Source organism: Xylaria bambusicola (genome assembly GCF_022495145.1).
Source record: "Xylaria bambusicola strain CBS 139988 unplaced genomic scaffold F5B22scaffold_64, whole genome shotgun sequence".
NCBI classification, from domain to species: Eukaryota; Fungi; Ascomycota; class Sordariomycetes; order Xylariales; family Xylariaceae; genus Xylaria; species Xylaria bambusicola.
This window is the reverse complement of record NW_025953617.1, coordinates 120,779-140,350: the sequence shown is the minus strand read 5'-3', so window position 1 is coordinate 140,350 and position 19,572 is coordinate 120,779. Positions and strand designations below refer to the sequence as shown.

The window sequence follows — 19,572 nt, the reverse complement described above, 5'->3', positions numbered from 1 at the left end:
CTCGCTAGCCATCGCCATTTCGCGACCGGATTACCTAAAGGGGAAAGCCGTGGGGTAAATGCTCCCCTTTCCCCCCCTTCTTGGCGAAGCTATTCATTCATCTTGGGTGCAGGGTGAATCTGGAGTACCCCAGCCCTCCATCTCACGCGACCGTTTGTTCCCCCACCGGACAGGCTACTTACTACTGCTGGTCTAGACTTGAAGCTAGACCGCAGACCTATACTAGGTATCATACTGCCACCGAGTCCTAGCATCGTGGGTTATTCACTCGTTCCGCGTGTTTGGTGCGCGTCTCTTGCCATGGTCAGTGCCACCTGGGCAGCGGGACCTGTGTGGCCTTGAGGAATCTTCATCGTCGACATTACGAAGTACTGTGGTGGCTTCCACGGCCCGCATTCTAAAATAGGCGCACCGGCTTACCTATGTCATCATGGTCGATTTCGATCCAAGTGGCCGCGAGTCGCGACAACGACGGCATCGCGTACCCGCATGTAGATGTAGCACTGTCCCCTACGCGCGGCAGGTATGCCAATATTTCCCCAACGACATGCCGCTCGACGTATTACATCTCCCCTCCTCTCTCGCCCTTTCTCCCCATAAGTAAACCTTGGAGATCTCCCCATTTGGATACTACCTGTCGGCTAGCCGTACACTCCTCTCCACTCGTTCATGCATATAGTTTAGCCGCTATAGTGGTGAAGCAGATCTGCCTGTGCAAATTCACTTTCTAAGTCGCCGTCAATACCTATTCCCCGTGTCTTTCTCACCTACCCCTATTGTCTGTACCAATCTGCGAATAATTATGTCGAGACGTCACTTGTACAACTCCTTAGACGGCCTTGTCAACAAGTGCCTTCGTGGACTCATCGCCTACAACCCGGCCCTTGCTCTAGATGAGCAGAGCAGGGTGGTGTTCAACACAGAGTACGACAGATCAACCGTCTCCATCATCAGCGGCGGTGGTTCAGGCCACGAACCTGCGTGGTCAGGCTATGTAGGCACCAACTTTCTGGCGGCCTCCGTGGCTGGCGACGTATTCGCTTCCCCTAGCACCAAGCAGATCCTGGCGGGCATTGACACCGTACCATCAGACAAGGGCACCATTCTTGTGGTCACTAATTACACGGGCGACTGCCTGCATTTCGGCCTAGCCGCCGAGAAGGCCAATGCTAAAGGACAGAAATGCAAGATGATCATCTGCGGTGACGATGTTTCGGTCGGCAAAAATGGGAGTCTTGTTGGACGCCGCGGTCTCGCAGGTCAAGTTGGTGTCCTTAAGGTGATGGGGGGCGCTTCAGGCGCAGGCGGCTCTCTCGATGAAGTGTACGATCTTGGCGTGGCCTTTTCGCAGCAAATCGTCTCAATGGCCGTCACCTTGGATCACTGCCACGTGCCCGGCCGGACTGAGCATGCCCAGTCCAAAATCGACGAATTGGAGATTGGAACTGGTCCCCATAATGAACCCGGCTACCAAACAATATCACCCGTACCTTCACCTGAAGACCTGGCGAAGGCCATTCTGACTTATCTACTGGACGAATCTGACCCGCTACGCGGCTACGTCAGTTTCGAAAAGGGTGATGAGACTATACTCTTGGTGAGCAACTTTGGTGGCATGTCTTTCCTTGAAATGGGTGCATTCGTAAACGAGCTATTGGACCAGCTTGACGCAAATTGGGGGATTGTACCCGTGCGCGTGGTATCAGGGTTATTAGAGACCTCGCTCAACGCACCAGCCTTTTCTGTATCCGTCGTAAACATCTCTGCGGCCGCCAAGAACTGCTCATATTCTACGGACGATATCAAAGGATTTTTCGATGCCCGCACGAATACGCACTGGGAATCCTTGACGGGCTCTCAAGCAAGACGGCGTCCGCGAAAAGAGCAACTTGTACAGCCACCTCCCGCGCCGCGCCATGTCATCAACGACGCCACAGATCTCAAGGTTGATCCTACCCAGCTCGATCGTATGCTCCGCACCGCCTGTACCAAACTCATCGAGGCCGAACCTGATTTGACGCGGTGGGATACCGTGATGGGCGACGGCGACTGCGGCGAGACTCTCAAACAAGGCGCGCTTTACCTCCTGGAAGCATTAGACGCTGGAGTTGCCAAGGATGGGTCCGTTGGAGCTATTCTGCAAGAGCTGGAGGAGATTTTGGAAGGGAAGATGGGTGGTACGCTGGGCGGTATCCTCGGTATCTTCGTCGTGTCACTGCGGGCGGCACTGGTTGACAGCTTTGCGCTGAAGACAGAAGACGGCGGGATATCAAAGTTGTGGGGTGTGGCGACACGTACTGCTCTTGACAATTTAACCCGTTACACACCGGCAAAGGTTGGTGATCGCACCGTTATGGACACGCTGGTTCCGTTTGCCGAGGGCTTGGCTGCGAACGGAAGTTTCGACGAGGGCGTTGCTGCCGCCGTGGCCGGAGCCGAGAAAACCAAGACCCTCAAGCCGAGATTAGGCCGAGCGACATATGTCGGTGCCGGACAAGACGCGAGTCACGACCTGCCTCCCGATCCTGGTGCCTGGGGTGCCATGGTTGTGATCCAGGGTTTGCAGGCCGGGCTGAACCGTGGAACATAGCGGGGAAGAATGTGTTAAATATCAATTATAATGTACATACAACAATGATTTATCAGCGATGGCCCTTCCTTTAAATAAACACGAATTTCTTGAAATAAGTTCACATGGGCGACACAGCATCCGGTCCACGACGGTAGGTATTCGCATAATGCCTTCTTCTGTCGTATTGATGCAAAGAGTAGATAATACATATGTAAGGTTATTATTTCTTATTAGAGGAACGTACACTAGCAATGATCATTTCCCCGCTGCTTTACCTGCACTTCCTAACATGTGCATGTATTCTTCGATAGCCTTCTGCATAGCATCTGTACCAGCCTCGATAACGCTGGTCAAGGGCTTACCCTGCATTTCCTTTTGCACAGCGGCGTAATGCTTGTTCATGCCCTTGTTGATGTTGATCTTGGACACGCCGGCGCGGATACACCGCTGAAATATATCCTTGTCAAAGGGATCCGCACCGTGCAGTACAAGCCGCACGCGGTCGCCAACAGCCTTGTTGATCGATTCTAGACGGCCGTACTCAAGCTGGATACCACGAGGACCATATTCTCCATGTACATTGCCAAAAGCAGGCGCGAGCATCTCGATCCCGGTGGCCACGAACTCTTCAGCTTGCTCGGGCGTCGTCAACACGGCTTCGAGGTCTGCTGTTTCGGCGACGCCGTCCTCGCCACCCTCGATGCGACCAGGCTCTGCTTCCGCTGCGATGCCGCGTTCGTGACAGTATGCAACGAGCTCGCGGGTCAACGCAAGGTTCTCCTCTTTCTCGTAGTGGCTCATGTCGCACATGATACTGTCGAAGCCATCTTCAATGTCGGCGGCGCGGCGCACAAGGTCGGGGGTCTGCGCATGATCGAGATGTAATGACACTGGCACACGGGCCGAATGGGCTGCTGTCGCAGCGGCTCGGACGAGGGCCTCACCAGCGTACTCGATAGCCCAAGGAAAGAGTAGTACCATGGCAGGTGAATTTGCAGCCTCGGCAGCCCGTACCGTCGCAATGATGGACTCAATGTTGTAGCAGCACATGCCAGGCACGCCAAATCCGCCTTCACGAGCGGCATTGAGGATCGCCATCGATCTGTTCTGGTTGAGTGGTGGCCGAACCATGTTGGCTTCTTTTCTGCCCGTGTCCACTGTTGCTGCCGTCTGCAAGGGGGTGCGTTTACGTGTGAAGCGTGCTACTAGATAATGGTAGATTTCGTTATTGGATCAGTTGAATAGCAAAACAATCGTGAGCTTTGGGCCGTGTGAATGTGCATAAAAGAGTGCACTAGGCATACTATGAGATAGGCAGCATTGGTGGTTTTGTAACCCCCATTTCTGCTTTTCTAGAAAGACTTCATCGCCCCCCATCAATACAGTCTCCCCAACAATCAACAATCTAACACCCCACTAACGTGGGGTAAGCGCTCCAACTAGTAACCTCGGGGCAGGAAGAACTAGGTAATGTAGTCTAGGCTAGTAGACATTTGCCAATATCGCTCGGGTTATCAACTACCAGAAGACGGGGAAAAGTACACCGCGGCGTGACGCTTTCCCCGCCAACAGGTCCCGAAGACGTCTCGGGAGACATGGCGGGGAGAAAAGGGGAGAAAAGGGGGGAGGCGGGTGGGGGAAGGTGTCACTAGTGAGGTTCGAAGACATACCAGTACTTACACACATTTGACCGGGCGCCATAGTAGCGTCGAGCTTGGAGCTTTGGGGTATTGCCTGAGAGCGCAGTGTACGCCTCCATCTACCCCGTAATAGTGTTGTCGGATGATCACGGCTCAGGATATTATAGGAATGGGCAAGATTGTCTCCGATACACCCATTCGTGCGGCACGACGATACTGCTTTGTATGCTGGGCTCTCTGCGAGCTATAAAGTGGGAAATTCAGCCTGTATGTTGTGGAATTGGTCATGTCGAATCGGTTATTTAAAAATTCCCCATTCAGACCACACCACCCGGAAAGCACAGCTACGTCTATCTTGAGGTATTTGGGTCGACTCATGACTTTTTTTTTGTTTTGAAAAAAATAAATAAACATTACCCCTTACTCTTGGTGGCAGCCACTGGTGCCAAGCTTTTACTCGTTCCGAATATTACACCTCGTCCCAATACATCAGGACATTACTATCTTCGTCCCAAGTATCAGATATCTCTTGACACGGTTTTTGCTTGCAGGCCATACACTCCGAGTTTGAAAATGGCGGCTAAGCCGGAAATTGCCTTCATTGGCCTCGGCGCCATGGGGTTCGGCATGGCAACGCATCTGGTAAAGCAGGGATACCCAGTAACGGGATTTGATGTATGGCCACCAACACTGGAGCGGTTTCGCGCTGCAGGAGGTAGTATTGCTCCTACGCCGGCCGAGGCTGTCCGTGGCCGCGATCACATTGTGTGCATGGTGGCTACGGCGGCGCAGGCGCAATCAGTTTTTTTTGAAGGAGAGAACCCAGCGCTCAACGGTCTGTCTGAAGGTGCTTCACTGCTCCTCTGCTCGACCGTACCGTGCGCTTATGTACAGAGCCTCGAAGCGCAACTGGTAGAGAAGGGACGTGGCGACGTGCTTCTCGTCGACTGTCCTGTGTCGGGTGGTGCATCACGCGCTGCTGACGGTACGTTGTCGATTATGGCCGGCGGCTCAGACAACGCGCTCGAAAAGGGGCGCTTCCTCCTACAAGAGCTATCCGATTCATCAAAGTTATATATTGTGAACGGCGGGATCGGTGCCGGCAGTAACATGAAAATGGTGCATCAGGTACTAGCGGCCGTAAAAATCCTAGCGGTCAGCGAGGGTATGGGATTTGCTCAGCATCTAGGCTTAGACCTAGCATATACCTTGGAAGGCATCCAGAACTCCGATGCTTCCGCTTGGATGTTCGGACACCGTGCTCCTAGAATATTAACCGAGTTCAAACCCATTGCCAGCGCTATCACTATCATACTAAAGGATGCGGGCATCATCACATCTGAGGCTTTGAGAGTCGGTTTCTCGGCGCCCATGACTGGGACGGCCGAGCAAGTGTACCTTACCAGTCTTGGAAGGGGATATGGCGCAGACGATGACAGCAGCTTAATCAGGCTGTACACCGAAGGCCTGCAAAACAACATATCATCGTCAACGGAAGATGATAACGCAAGGAAACTTGCCACGGTGCAGGGGTTGCTCAGAGGCATATATCTCTGTGCGACAGCCGAGTCGCTGGCTTTTGCGAAATTGTGTGGACTTGACTTGGACCAAGTTTATGATCTCTGCGTGAATGCAGCAGGAGGATCTAAAGTGTATGAGGCTGTTGGCTCAGAAATTATAGGTCTAATTCGCGGAGAACAGACCAGCATTGGGCCTGAGAGCGAAAGCCTCCAAGACGTGGCGAAGCAAATGAAAGATGCTGTCGTAGAGGCACAACGTCTCAAGGTACCGCTGTATTTAGGGACCGAGGCCAGCAATTTGATATGTTTGGCTCTACAGCACGTACCCGACCAGACTCGGTCCTTGCCTAGGGCAACGATTGCCAAAGTCTGGGCTGTATAAAGGCCAAACTTGCTGTTCCAACAGAATAGTAATGTTGTTCAATTGAGTATGAAACCCGAATTAGTATAAAAGACAGAACATGCCAAATCGTTCCCACTTTCTTGCCCCTTGTCCGTTGTGTGGCATCACACTGAACTTTGACATACTTCATTTCATTGGGTTTTGTTATACATAGCTCGTGCCCGTATAGCAAAAATTGACAGCCGTCGTAAACACGCCGAGCTTCTCTAAGCCTTGTAGATCAAACATCATACTGGAGTCCCTCATCTCTCTGATGTTTTCAATATTCTTTGTGACAAGCGGTGTCGTTTCCACTGGTATTTTGTATGATCTAGTACCCGCTTTGTTCTTTTCGATGATCTTCCCTAGCAGCTTCGCTAGCTTCTCGGATGGCTTGCTCGTCGCCTCTCAACTTTGCAAAATATTCCTTGATATCCTCAGCGCCAATAGCTTTTCCACTTTCAGCGAATTGCTGGAAGAAGGGCTTTAGCTTTTCTTTGAGGTTGTTATAGGCCATCACGCCTTCTATTGCACGAACACGGTCAACATTCTTCAGCGCGGATTCGCCGCGCTCATAAAGAGATCCGCTGCAATGAGTAGACCCATTCTCCGAACCTTCTGATAGGGACGGCTGGTACTCTTCCTCAGGTTCTAGTAACTGTGGATGGGGCTTAAGCTTCGGAAAGCAATCAGGGCAGTGACAGATGTGATCGCGGAAATCTGCCCCAGCAAAGATGGAGAACACGCCATCCGGTGCAGGTGGTAAAGACTTGAGCTTGCATTCCGGCAGGCTGGGGGTCACCGCGCCTTCTGGTTTTTCTTGCTTCGTTTGCGTTGACAAAGCGATATTTGACGAACTATCCCCCTCCTTGATGTCCGGGTCGGTCTTCATACGCTTGCTCAGCTCACTAACTGTATTGCTGTCATCATCTTCCAATTTTCTCTTGGTGACTCCTGACGGTGCTGTATCGTCGTTGTCAGACTTATGCAGAAAGACGGGAGGTAGAAATCCCGGGGCTCCAACATAACGCTTGATCCACGGGTAAGCTTCAACACATTTGTAGCACAAAAGTAGAGAAAAATCTTGTTCCTGTGGAAACCCCGCTGGTAGAGGCACGTCTTCATCATCTTCCTCTACCACGGTTTCAGCCTCAGCTGTCCGGTGCCCATTGCCGGCTGCCTGGACGTGATCTTCATATATAGGATCCAAGGTGTTGCTGCCAGCAGGTTTGGGGCGGCTCTGTTTAGATAGCTTCTCATACCATTTGGGCCCCTGTCCAACTAGGCAACCCGGGTGATACCAGTCCTCGCCACAACCACCAGTCTCATGAGTGCCAAGTCCAAGACACTGAAACATGATGCCCTTCTGCTCCTGAGCCTTATAGTCTATTGAGCACGAGCAGAAGCGGTTGCGGAAGTTTTGGTTGTACTTGTTGTTGGGGTCCGGCTGTTCGGAGTGAACGTTGCCACGAGTATTGGTGTCCGGATTGATGCGCAGTGTACACGGCTGGTCGGCTTTGAAACGCGTGGTGCCACAGTCACAAGTAAAATTGCGCTTCTGGAAAATCTCAACCAGCTCATGCTCGCCGTGGCACTGAACAGAGCATGAGTAGCAGATGCCAGCGGTGTTGAAGGGCTCATTGGGGTCGAGTGGCGGGGGGTTGCACGTAAGGCAAGCGTAGACGCTTTGGCGCAGGGCGCCGAGAGGCTTGGTACAATTCTTGATGCTCTTTAAAAAGCAACTGTCAGCGATTCCCGAGCACATATGGCTGAGAAAACAACAAGATGACATACATAAGGTAGCGCCTCGCGAGCATCAGCTTCCAACTGCATCTGATCTCTGATAAAGTCAGCTGCGGTTTGGGAGTTTTCAGATCTCTGGGAGATACTATCGCGGCGAGGCGAAGTATCACTGTTTGTGTTGTCCATCTCGACGGAGTCGTTAGGGACGACAGAGGGCGGCGGAGGAAAAGTCATGGTTCGATGGTTCCAGGACCGACAGCCGGACGATGTTATGCGGTGCAATGAGATAATGCGATGTGCCGGTCGACGGTAGAGGAAGCTGGGAGAGTGAGGGCGCGATAGAAACAACCAAAACAATCTTCGAAACAATCAAGAATTGCGAATCAAGGGATCATTCTCTGGTGGCTGAATTCTCGCCATGGCGCGGATGATGTAACATGATAACGCGATGGCCGTTGTGCTGTAGGCTTACACGAATGTACCTAGGTACTTACATTTACATTAAGTACATACATGTACTTAAGTATCTAAGGTACTTCTAGGTAGATGGATCGGAGTGGACCTAAGTACATATGTAGGTAGTACGGTATTTACCAAATACCCTAGGTACCTGCCTACTTAAGTACCTAGTTAGGTACTTGCTCAGCACCAATCAATTGAAGGGGCTTAATATGCCACTTTACGCGCCATCATGACCGTGACGCGTGCGGAGCGCGTCTTAAGTCACAATGTGGAGAATGCAATTGCCTCCTCTAGCCCCACCATCTTCTTCTTCTCTCTGCATACCTCTTTTATTGAGAGTACCTACTCATATCTCTTTTCGCATATCGAAAGCACAGACTTTCCGGATTATGTCCGGGAGCGAAAACCACGATAGACTTGCATACAATGGAGTAAGTGCAAACTCCAGTGTGATATCGCCGGCTTTACCTATCTCTGTCGTGTAGATTGCCATCTGTTAACAACCAGTCCCCAGCTCCTCCCCTCTGCGAAGCAATATGGACTCGGCAAACCGTGGCCTGCCCCCGCGGTCGAGTCGCAAAAGGTCCCGCACTAATGGTGATGCCTCTTCTTCTGTAGCAGCTTCCAGTCCCATGCCCTCGTCACCGCCCGCCTTCAACATCTCCCATGGGGGCGACGATGATGAGGACGATGACATTGAGGAGGAGCCCGAGATCCAGGATGACCTTGAAGATCTCGACGAAATGGCTGAAGACGATGTCGACCTTTTTCGCGACGGCTACGAACGGGACTATCAGGATAAAGGGGAGAACGATGCCTACGAAGGAATCGGCATTGATGACGAGGGAGAATACGGCGACCTTGACCTCGGTGAACGGCGACGGCTCGAGGCCCAACTAAGCCGTAGAGACCGCGAGGTAGCTCGCAGGCGGGCACCGGCTGCCTTCTTGCCGAGCGACGATGGCGACTATGGCGGCGATTTTGACCCAACTACCCAACCCCGCCGTCGACGCCACGGGTACGATGAGGATCCCGACGACATGATGGACCAAGATATCATGGCTGAAGAGCTTTCACTCGAGGCTTTGCAAGATGTGAAAGCTTCAAGTTTGACTGACTGGGTATCCCAACCCGCCGTCCAACGCACTATAAAGCGAGAATTCAAGGCCTTCCTTACAGAATACACCGACGAAAGCGGCTCATCGGTCTACGGTAGTCGCATTCGGACTCTTGGTGAGGTGAATGCTGAAACTCTCGAAGTCTCATACGATCACTTGTCCTCGTCCAAGGCTATCCTCGCCTATTTCCTGGCGAATGCGCCACAGGAGATGCTCGTACTTTTCGACCAGGTTGCTATGGATGTAGTCTTACTCCATTACCCCGATTATGAGCGTATTCACTCTGATATTCACGTGCGAATTTTCGATTTGCCCGTGCATTACACCCTGCGTCAACTAAGACAGTCGCACCTCAACTGCCTTGTCAGAGTGAGCGGAGTTGTCACCCGGCGCACGGGTGTATTTCCCCAGTTGATCTATGTCAAGTTTGACTGCACCAAGTGTGGCGTGACATTAGGACCTTTCCAACAAGAGTCTAACGTCGAGGTCAAGATCAAATATTGTCAGAATTGCCAATCTCGTGGACCCTTTACAGTCAATTCGGAAAAGACTATTTATCGAAATTATCAAAAACTCACACTTCAGGAATCACCTGGGACGGTCCCAGCCGGGCGTCTCCCTCGGACTCGAGAAGTCATCCTACTTTGGGATCTGATCGATAGAGCTAAGCCAGGCGAGGAAATTGAAATCACCGGCATCTATAGAAATAACTATGATGCTCAGCTAAACAATCGCAACGGGTTTCCCGTTTTCGCCACCATCCTCGAAGCAAACAACATCGTCAAAGCCCATGACCAGCTCGCTGGGTTCAGGCTAACTGATGAAGATGAACAGGAAATCCGCAAACTTTCTCGCGATCCTCAGATCATCGACAAGGTTGTCAACTCGATAGCCCCCAGTATCTATGGGCACAATGATATCAAAACGGCTGTTGCTTTATCCCTCTTTGGTGGAGTCGCAAAGACTGCTAAAGGCTCGCATCACGTTCGTGGAGACATCAATGTCTTACTTCTCGGTGATCCAGGGACAGCTAAATCTCAGGTTCTCAAATATGTCGAGAAAACGGCACATCGTGCTGTGTTTGCCACTGGTCAAGGCGCCTCTGCTGTCGGTCTCACTGCTAGTGTTCGTCGAGACCCCCTGACTAGCGAATGGACCTTAGAAGGCGGCGCGTTGGTGCTAGCAGACAAAGGCACTTGCCTTATAGATGAGTTTGACAAAATGAACGATCAGGACCGGACGTCAATTCACGAGGCCATGGAGCAGCAGACAATATCTATTTCCAAAGCTGGCATTGTGACTACACTACAGGCTCGTTGTGGTATAATTGCGGCTGCGAATCCCATCGGCGGCCGCTACAACTCTACAATACCATTTTCGGCAAATGTTGAACTGACAGAGCCTATCTTATCACGTTTCGATATCCTCTGTGTTGTGCGGGATACCGTCGATCCTAGTGAAGATGAACGACTGGCTCGCTTTATCGTGGGCTCCCATAGCCGTAGCCATCCATCTACGCTCGGAGCCGGTGAGACTCAAGAAATGGACCAGGATCAGGAGACAGCCGAAGAAAGACGGACAGCCCCTAAGGAAGGAGAAATCTCACAGGAACTTCTCAGGAAATACATTCTGTACGCACGCGAACACTGTCAGCCCAAGTTGCTTCACATGGACGAGGATAAGGTTGCGCGGCTGTTCGCGGATATGCGTCGAGAGTCACTTGCCACGGGGGCTTACCCGATTACAGTATGTTGATCGTTCACTCGCTAGGCTGCTCATTGCATTTGCTAAATGTCATCAGGTTCGTCATTTGGAAGCCATAATCCGCATATCGGAGGCATTTTGCCGAATGCGGCTTTCGGAGTATTGCTCAGCTCAGGATATAGACCGCGCCATCGCCGTCACCGTCGACAGTTTTGTTGGCAGCCAGAAGGTCAGCTGCAAGAAGGCCCTCGCTCGTGCCTTCGCCAAGTATACACTAGCTCGGCCCGGTGGGAGTACATCAAGAAGAGGTGGCACTTCGCAGTCTCAGCGAAGGACTACTTCTGTAGCGGCGTAATTTGAGGAGCCAATTGACCAATTTTTGGTAGCTCGAAGTATGTGTGATTGATGATGACGCAGATGACTTGTTGTTTGAGTAATGGCTAGGCGAGGAAGGAGACCTAGACTGGGACCTACATGGCGTTAAAATCAGTGTTGGCCGTGGTTGTAAATAATACACTTGACGTGCTATAATGAGTTATATGATGTTGTTACACGGATGAATGGAGACATAGTTGGTAGGCGAGTTAATCATGATTTTTCTATCTACGCAAATTAGTTCTAATTCCTTGTCGATTGAGCGTGTAAGAGTACAGTCGTGACACACCATCCTAAAATCCCTTCTTACACTGCAGGTGCTTGATCAGACTCGGGAAGAGTTGTGGGAATGAATATGTTCTCTTTATGCCCGAATTCGATCATGTCTAGAGGAATCATGAACGTGCGGTCGTGCATGTATAACATGTATCCAACCCACAAAACGACGACGACAACAAGTCCAATGAAACTCGCGGCGACCGGGGGCGGAGGGACCAACGGGCTCTTCGCCCCAGCCGCAATCTGCACCACCAACCCGTACGCGAAGATAATGACAGCAACGACGGATCCGATGATGCCAACGGGTGAGTTGTATGCCTGCGGGTCTTGGAAGGATCTGCGTTGTCTCTTGAGGGCGAGTCGGCAGCGAATCTGGGCAACACAGATAGACAACCAGGTCAAGTAGTTGGAGCACGAATTGAGAGAAAGTAACCACACGAAAACCTCGTCACCATTCTTTGCAGCTTTGATGAAAGAGAGTAGCGAAAAGGCGAAGATGATGGCAAGCGCACCCACTGGCTTGTCTCGATAGAGTCGTCCACAAAAGCGAGGGCCCATGCCGCGCGCCGAGATCGCTTGCAAAGCCCGAGAAGCTGCGAATACTATAGTCGCCCGAGTTAGCTATGTGTTTTATTTCTTTCTTATTTTTTGGACAAAAAAGGGGGAGAGGGGGGCTGAGAGCCCAGTAAGGCCTCAAAACGCGGAAACCGTAGAAGATAGGCATCTTAGCAGAGCAAGATGAGCCACTAAGTTCATTGTATTTATAGCGCTCATATACTATAAAAGAGGAAATTATATGTAAACGACTATAAGGGCTGTTACAGGGCTTCTATATTTTGAGGTACGTGGCTGTCGGGACCAGGGGACAGAATGATAGGGCATGGAAATTTGAGAGAGCTCGAGGGTGGTAAGGAGAAACTGGCTCAGGAAGCTCGCTTACCGCACGCGCTGGCTACGGAGAAGATGGAGGTGACGATAACGACATTCATAAAGTCCGGGAGTACGGGAATGTGAGCTTCTGAGACGGCCACAACGAAGGGGCTTATTAGTTCCTTAGCCGAGCCATCGTTATTAGCTGAGGGGCTAGTACGGCTTGTGAGCACGAGGCTGAGCAGGAGCACAGGGACTAGATGCAACAGTATTATCCGGACCGCGATCACTACAGTACGCTCAAGTCAGTAATCACTCTTTGGAGTAAAACGGGAGCAGATTTGGGGAGTTAAGGTAGACTCCTAAGACTCCAGGGGTAACCTACGCCTACTTGCGAGTTTCATGACGCGCTGCGGCGAACAGCACTCAGCCGCTGTTAGCCCTAACATTTCAGTACCGCCATACGCCATACCAGCAGTAGCGAAGGCGAAGAAGAATCCCGGTGCGCCGTTCAAGAATGCTCCGGAGCCCCATTGCTTATACGCCAAGTCTACTGTAGGGCGTGGGTCGGTTCGTACACCACCGGCCAGGATGCAAATAGCGGTTACAATGAAGACGGCAATAACAATGATCTTGAGGATACCAAAGAGATTCTCAGCCTCAGCGTACCACTATAGTTCTCTGAAGTCAGTAATTACTCTTTCAGATAAGCAAACGGAGACTAAGGAGGTCATCGGAAAAAGGACAAATTTGCCTCCGCATGATGCTATAATAGGAAGAAATTGACTCTGAAGAACACGTACTCTCGTGCCGAATGCGTAGATGACGATTAACCCGAAGATGATAACGGGAACGAGGTAGAGAGCTGAGATATTAATATCCCAATACCGTGCGCACATAACCACGATGATGATTTCAAAAGGAACTATGAATATCATACTTCAACCGCTGGAGTCAGTAAACACTCTTTCAGGTAAGCCTTTCGTGAGTTCTGCATACTCCCGAGACACACTTGTGCCCGAAACATCTACTATGTCCTCCGGGAATAACTAGAACAGGAAGAAGATGACCCCAGTGATTACATACTTCAGAACATAATTCCAGCCCATCGTGAACCCCCACGCTGGCGAGATGAAGCGAACTGAGAATTCGTAGAAAGACCCTTCGCCAGGAAAATGGGTCGACAGTTCCCCAAGGTTGCACATGGTAACCCACACGGCAAAGCCATTCATGGCAAAAGCTATCAAGAGTGGCGCTGGGCCCGAGACGTCGAGAGCTTGACCTGATGCTATAAGCAAGCCAGCACCAATAGAAGAACCAAGCGCCATGAAAATAAATTGGCGCGTGGTGATGACCTTTTCAAGGCCTGTTGACGCAAGCTCCGGCGAACCGGGTGTGGTGGCGACATTCCCTGGTGTTGTTGCCATCGCATGGGTCGAATGAATTATTATACAACGGCCTGTTGGCGTATCTATATCTATACTGCTAGGTAGCTGTAAGGACTACAAGCATGGAGGTACTGTATGACTATCGTTGTTGCACAAAGGTGTTGAAGCCTTGGGGACTAGGCTAGGGCCATATACAGGGAGTCTTTTTGTCTACAGCTGTAGAATCGTGACAGTAGCTGAGCACCTGGTGCATCGGTTTTTGCCCATAGGATCGGAAAATTGCCAGAATGTAGCGTAAGCGAGATACTGTGTGGTCTAGATGTGTAACGAAATATGAATTCTTTAAAAACGATATTGGGATCTCAAGACTTACGCCCTACACAACAATGGAATAAAACAGATTCAGCCTCAACGTTTCTTCGACCTACCTAGTAGCTGATACGAAGACTCTTGGGGCGGATAGTAAGTTGGGACCGGCCGGTTCCCACAGGATCGGAGCAAGTACGACGACATGTTTAAACTTTCCGGGTCGAGAGTGTTGAACCTAGATTTGTTCTTTCATCCCGGGCATGGCAACAGGCATTTCCAAGGTTATGTTGCGAGCGACAAGGAAAGACATATCGACCAACAGTGCCCTCGCACAATCACACCTGTTATGAATGGCGACTTCTCTATTCATGTTGTGCGTGACGTATCGGTTGAACTGCCCAAGCGAACAACAAGAGGCGTGGGAAATAGTAGCTGCAAGCTATTAAGGTAAACTGTAAAGCTACGTTTCCCAACAATAACATGAGCAGGCTGGGTCCCGAGCGAGTAATACCAGTCCTGGCCATGCTCGGGCATATCTGGTTTAAGGGTACCACAGTTAGTTTTAGAGGAGAAGAAAGATTGGTTTCATCAGGATTTCTTAATATTGTATTCGATGGAAAAAATGAGGGTTGTTTTATGGTCGAACACTACCTCTCAGCTGGTAGAGAGAACCTTGTAATGATGGAAGAGCTTGGGTACTTACTATGTACCTATTATGTACCTATCTCTCTCTCTCTCTCTCTCTCTCTCTCTCTCTCTATATATATATATATGTAGACAGTCTATGCGATAAACAGATATGCTTACCTAATGCCCATGGACTACCTCCATCTGCATCAAACTGTACCTAGGCTACTGTAGCACATAGATAAAACCATACGCACCCCCTTGTGCTGTACTGTTACCTTGATTCTGAAAACGACAGTGCAATAGACATATCCATATTTACGCCTCGGTATTGAAGACTCGAAAACAACATGCAGGGCAATGGAGCTGCCGCTGCCGCTGCCGCCGCCGCGGCGAGTGCAATGGCTATTGGACCTACACCTGCTGGGCACCAGGCCGAACTTAATATCATATACGGCATGGTAGAAGAGCTGTCGCGTCAGCTTGCTGACAACCGACGCGTCACTGAAGAGATTGTGTCCGGCTTGGGCCGAGTGAGGAATAGGGCACGAGAACGGGGGCTCGGCAATGAGGAACTCCTAGGCGAAGCTACGGACGAACTGTTTGGTGCGCTCTTCCTCCCTCACATCCGTCTCAGTCCATATTCTGCCTCCCCCCCTGTCGATGGCTTATAGGAATAGAACCGTAAACGAGGAATAAGACAAGGCCGATTATGTACTAATGTTAGGAGGGAATATTATGCTGACAAATGTGCGATGCTTATAGCCCAGGAGCCTAACCTAGAAGCCATGCTGTCCATCCTCACCGAATCTCTCGACCGCGCCAAGCAATCGCGAGATGCTAATTTCACATTGCTCGCCACGTACGCCAAGGTCTTCGAGGGCATAATAAACCAGTTCCACGTCTACAAACAAAAACATGTTGCCGATGTCGCTGCATGGCATCATTCGTACAGGGCCCAGCTCGCGGAAGCACGTGCCGAGAACTGCCGGTTACGGGAGCAGATGTGGGAAGTGCAGCAACATGCAAGCCGTGCGAATGACCTTTTACGCGACTTTCGCAAGAAATTTGACGAGGATCAGACTCGGTGGGATAAGCGGATACGTGAAAGAGCCACCCGGCAAGAACTTCGATTCTGGAAACGGATGGCGATGCCCGAAGTCGATGATAATGAGACTGGCTTCTGGAGTGACGACGATGATCTTGTTGATCCAGTCGAGAAAGAGCGTTTAAAGAAGGTAGAACGTGAAGTTGCCGAACAAGCTCTGGCAGGTCTCGGAAGCGCCAGCAGCCAGCAGAGTGAAGATTCTGAAGGAGAAGCCAGTGAGCTGGTCGGAGGCGTCGCCATGGAGAGGGATAGAGACGGAAGCTTGATGTCTACTCCGCCCCCACGGCCAGCCAGCACGGGAAGTACAGGGGGACAAACTGGCTAGGCACATAGCTCGGTCAAAGGCACTCATGCTTTCAGGAGCCACCGATTGGATGTCAAGGACGTCCACTACCACCCATCAAAATACTGGTATATCCTCGAGTGTGAAACGTACAATTCGTAAGGTTTGTTGTGGAAGTTCGATCCACGGAATCATGACTTCGAACACAGCGTAGCTCATATAACAGGGGATGCAGTTTATGGGTCGTCGCAGGAACTAAACTGGTAGTTCAGACGTTCGTTGCTTAGTTGGTCCTTAGTATTTTGATCCTCGTCGAGGCAGGATACTGGAGACACGGGATCCCTGGCTCCCAGATATAGTCTTCGACTCCGCTGACAAAGGTCCAATGAGTTGTCTAATCCGCAAGTTATCTCCATGGAGAATAAGTCAAAAGCCCTTGCAGGAACCCCGTTTGGCTACTTTTGCGGGAGATGTTGACCTTCTACTTGTAATTGGCGGAACTCACATGGCCGAGGTGCACTACATTCGCTCGCAGCGTCTTGTATGATTTGCGTTACATAGCAAGCGTTGAACAAGCGGCCACAGCTGCAGTAGCACTGTTATTCGCTATAGGGACAGAGCAAATGTGAATTAATTCAAGTGCGTCATGACGTCCAACATTCTCGTTAAGCGCGCCATTTCTTGTGTCATCACAAGTGTACCTGCTGCTCTTATATATTGAGGCTAGAGTTGATGAACACTTGCCGAGGGCAATCCTACTACACCATATATGTTCACATTAAGAGCGTTGCCGTTCTCACTACACCTCTGACAGAGGTTAACTGATTACCCCACGAGTGGCATCACTCTCAGCTCCAGCGTTCATAATCTAGCTATAGAAGGAAGCTTTCAAATTCTGGTACTATGGTCGAGCGGGCTTGTACTCTAATGACGTTCTGACGAGGGGGCAAGGGGAGGGATAGTTTTGAGGGTAATGATTTTGATTAATACGATGGTATGATAATATGTCTTGTTCCACCAATCAGAATTATCTCAGATATCCATTATGCTACAGCTGACGCCATCAGGCGTACCCAGATCCATCCCCGCGACAACCTATGAAAAAGGGAAAACCCCAAGTGCCTTTGGGGGGATTCCTTTTGGGGAGGTTGGAGACAGCCTCAAGACCCCATCAGCATCTGATGTTAACAGGTGGGGGATTTCAAGACCTGCGTGCAGGAGGCTGGAACACACGCCGCATGAGTGTTACTTGCAGATCTCTGCTACCATTTCATTGGAAAGATGCAGTCGGGGACAAGGGGATGGCGATAGCCCAGATTGGACGACGACGATCACTGGACTAAGCCCTAGATGTTACCACATATAATGGCAATGACCACGTGTCGACGGGCTTGCAGCTACCTATCGAGAGACTTGAGCTACCAGGCTCTCAAGTTTCGATTGTTTTCCTCCTACCAAGTCTCACCGAGGAATGCCCCCGGCGGTGGCCGGTCAGTGAGCAACCCGTTTTATACACCGTAAAATGGGCAAGCCGTCTTGTGATGTTTTGTGGTAGGGTTACTTTTCAGAACTGAAATCAAATTTGACGTATACTATGAGTGCGGAATTGTCACCAACAGCTAGTAAATTGAATACATGAATGAGCTCAATCTCCTATGCCGGGTCATTCATTGCAAACGAATGAGAAGGGTCATATGCCCGCCGGCATTACGAATATTAGTCGCTCTGCTGATATACACAGTCATTGTGGCGTACTATTGCGTCTTATTCAGGCATGAATACCTACAGTGATACCCTTTCTTTCTCATGCGGCTCTTGTTTGAGTTGCAACAGTCACTCGACTTGGGAGTCCCCAGTCTTGCGCGAGGTCACGGTATTGACAGGGGTTTAAGCGAACTTGACGCCACATTCTGAGTCTTCACTCTCTACTATGGCAAGGCCCTTCGTACTCCATTGGGTGCATCATGTTATATGTCAAACCCAACCTAATGGGAGAACAATAGTATATTCGAATCAAGATAAGTTTCGTGGTAGTCATTATATTCAATCGTTCAGTTGAGAGCAAACTGAGGAACTAGCTATACCTATGTTCACCTCTCAAAGGTAAGACTATTGCCGACTAGCTGATTGGCTCACATGGACAAGTTATGGATAGTGCGCGCCGGAGTGCTGGATGTAGCGGAAGAGTACCTGCAACCGTAATGCTTAAAGAGTCGCAAGGAGAATTAGGTACCAAAGCATCCGACGAAGGTGACGGAATGATGCTACCTATGGCCCTGCCAAGCGTTTGGGAGCATGTCGACCTGTAGACGGCATCTTTCAATGCCGGTTGGCAAAGAGCCAAGATCAGTTCCACTTACCGCGTTACCCCTAGCGCCAGGGTTGGATCCAGCGAGATCAGATTGTATTAACGTCATTTTGTGGGATGAAATCATGACTTTATCTGATCAGTCCCCCACCGTTGAAATGATTCGGAAGGACGAGAACTCCATATGAAACCCATAAACTTGTGGTATTCCAAGAAAATCAACCTTTAAATTGAATCAATTGATACACTGGTTATCCTATTAAGAACAATCGAAGGCATGGAGGAGGAAGCCCTGAATTTGAAGTTCTACAGAGATGATGTCAGACCGACAAGACAAAAGGCTGTAGGTGGGTTCTAATCCACTCTCGGCAGGTCGAATTACAGCAATCTTCTCCAACTTGTAGTTGTTCTCTTTCTTGCGCTCGAAAAGCTCGCTCTGGCCGAGGCCAAGGTGGGAGAGGCCGTGCCAATACCCCGAAGTCGGGGAACCTTGTTGATCTACATATCATGAGCCTGTTTCCAGCATAGTGTCACGGCATGCTGATCTATCTTCATATTCTTGACCTCTTTGACTGAATAACGCATTATAACTAAAAAAGAGACCAGACAGTGCTTTGAAGGTGATATATCCAGTAACCTCGATCTCGGGGGTGGTCGCGTCCATCAGCTGCGAAAGCTCTCCTTCTTGTCTCCTCTGGTAAACACACCGTTGGGGGAATGTCAATATTCTATGATTAAACTTGCCCCGAGGTCCAACTTCGACCCCGCGTTCAAACCCCACGCATACAACGTAAGATTATGGGGTGTCATGTGCGTGACAAGACTAGGAATGGGTCATTGATGCTACATGCCGTTGGCTTTGCTCTTGATACAGTCTCGACAGT

The 19,572-nt window shown here is 50.4% G+C and overlaps 7 protein-coding genes across 7 annotated transcripts; 4 read left to right on the top strand and 3 right to left on the bottom strand.

Moving 5' to 3' along the window:
• Positions 1-240: 240 nt before the first annotated feature.
• On the top strand, positions 241-2,867 carry F5B22DRAFT_486507 (dihydroxyacetone kinase). The gene has a single exon (XM_047972294.1). The coding sequence runs from the start codon at positions 803-805 to the stop codon at positions 2,588-2,590; it is 1,788 nt and encodes a 595-aa protein (XP_047826253.1). The 5' UTR covers positions 241-802; the 3' UTR covers positions 2,591-2,867.
• Positions 2,703-4,166, bottom strand: F5B22DRAFT_625853 (ketose-bisphosphate aldolase). The gene has a single exon (XM_047976195.1). It carries the CDS (start codon positions 3,701-3,703, stop codon positions 2,828-2,830), a length of 876 nt encoding a protein of 291 aa, XP_047826252.1. The 5' UTR covers positions 3,704-4,166; the 3' UTR covers positions 2,703-2,827.
• A 78-nt stretch (positions 4,167-4,244) lies between these two features.
• Positions 4,245-6,280, top strand: F5B22DRAFT_486233 (NAD binding domain of 6-phosphogluconate dehydrogenase-domain-containing protein). The gene has a single exon (XM_047972292.1). The coding sequence runs from the start codon at positions 4,786-4,788 to the stop codon at positions 6,112-6,114; it is 1,329 nt and encodes a 442-aa protein (XP_047826251.1). The 5' UTR covers positions 4,245-4,785; the 3' UTR covers positions 6,115-6,280.
• A 165-nt stretch (positions 6,281-6,445) lies between these two features.
• F5B22DRAFT_639526 (uncharacterized protein) lies at positions 6,446-8,091 on the bottom strand (the record flags this gene model as incomplete). Its single annotated transcript, XM_047977729.1, has 2 exons — positions 6,446-7,843; positions 7,909-8,091. The coding sequence occupies 2 exons, from the start codon at positions 8,089-8,091 to the stop codon at positions 6,446-6,448; spliced, it is 1,581 nt and encodes a 526-aa protein (XP_047826250.1).
• Positions 8,092-8,548: 457 nt separating this feature from the next.
• F5B22DRAFT_639525 (MCM-domain-containing protein) lies at positions 8,549-11,496 on the top strand (the record flags this gene model as incomplete). Its single annotated transcript, XM_047977728.1, has 3 exons — positions 8,549-8,561; positions 8,827-11,183; positions 11,239-11,496. 3 exons carry the CDS (start codon positions 8,549-8,551, stop codon positions 11,494-11,496), a joined length of 2,628 nt encoding a protein of 875 aa, XP_047826249.1.
• A 326-nt stretch (positions 11,497-11,822) lies between these two features.
• F5B22DRAFT_651173 (amino acid permease/ SLC12A domain-containing protein) lies at positions 11,823-14,092 on the bottom strand (the record flags this gene model as incomplete). Its single annotated transcript, XM_047979423.1, has 5 exons — positions 11,823-12,397; positions 12,736-12,954; positions 13,057-13,336; positions 13,469-13,604; positions 13,752-14,092. 5 exons carry the CDS (start codon positions 14,090-14,092, stop codon positions 11,823-11,825), a joined length of 1,551 nt encoding a protein of 516 aa, XP_047826248.1.
• Positions 14,093-15,339: 1,247 nt separating this feature from the next.
• Positions 15,340-16,422, top strand: F5B22DRAFT_639524 (uncharacterized protein; the record flags this gene model as incomplete). The annotated part of the gene is made up of 2 exons (XM_047977727.1): positions 15,340-15,595; positions 15,755-16,422. 2 exons carry the CDS (start codon positions 15,340-15,342, stop codon positions 16,420-16,422), a joined length of 924 nt encoding a protein of 307 aa, XP_047826247.1.
• Positions 16,423-19,572: the final 3,150 nt, after the last annotated feature.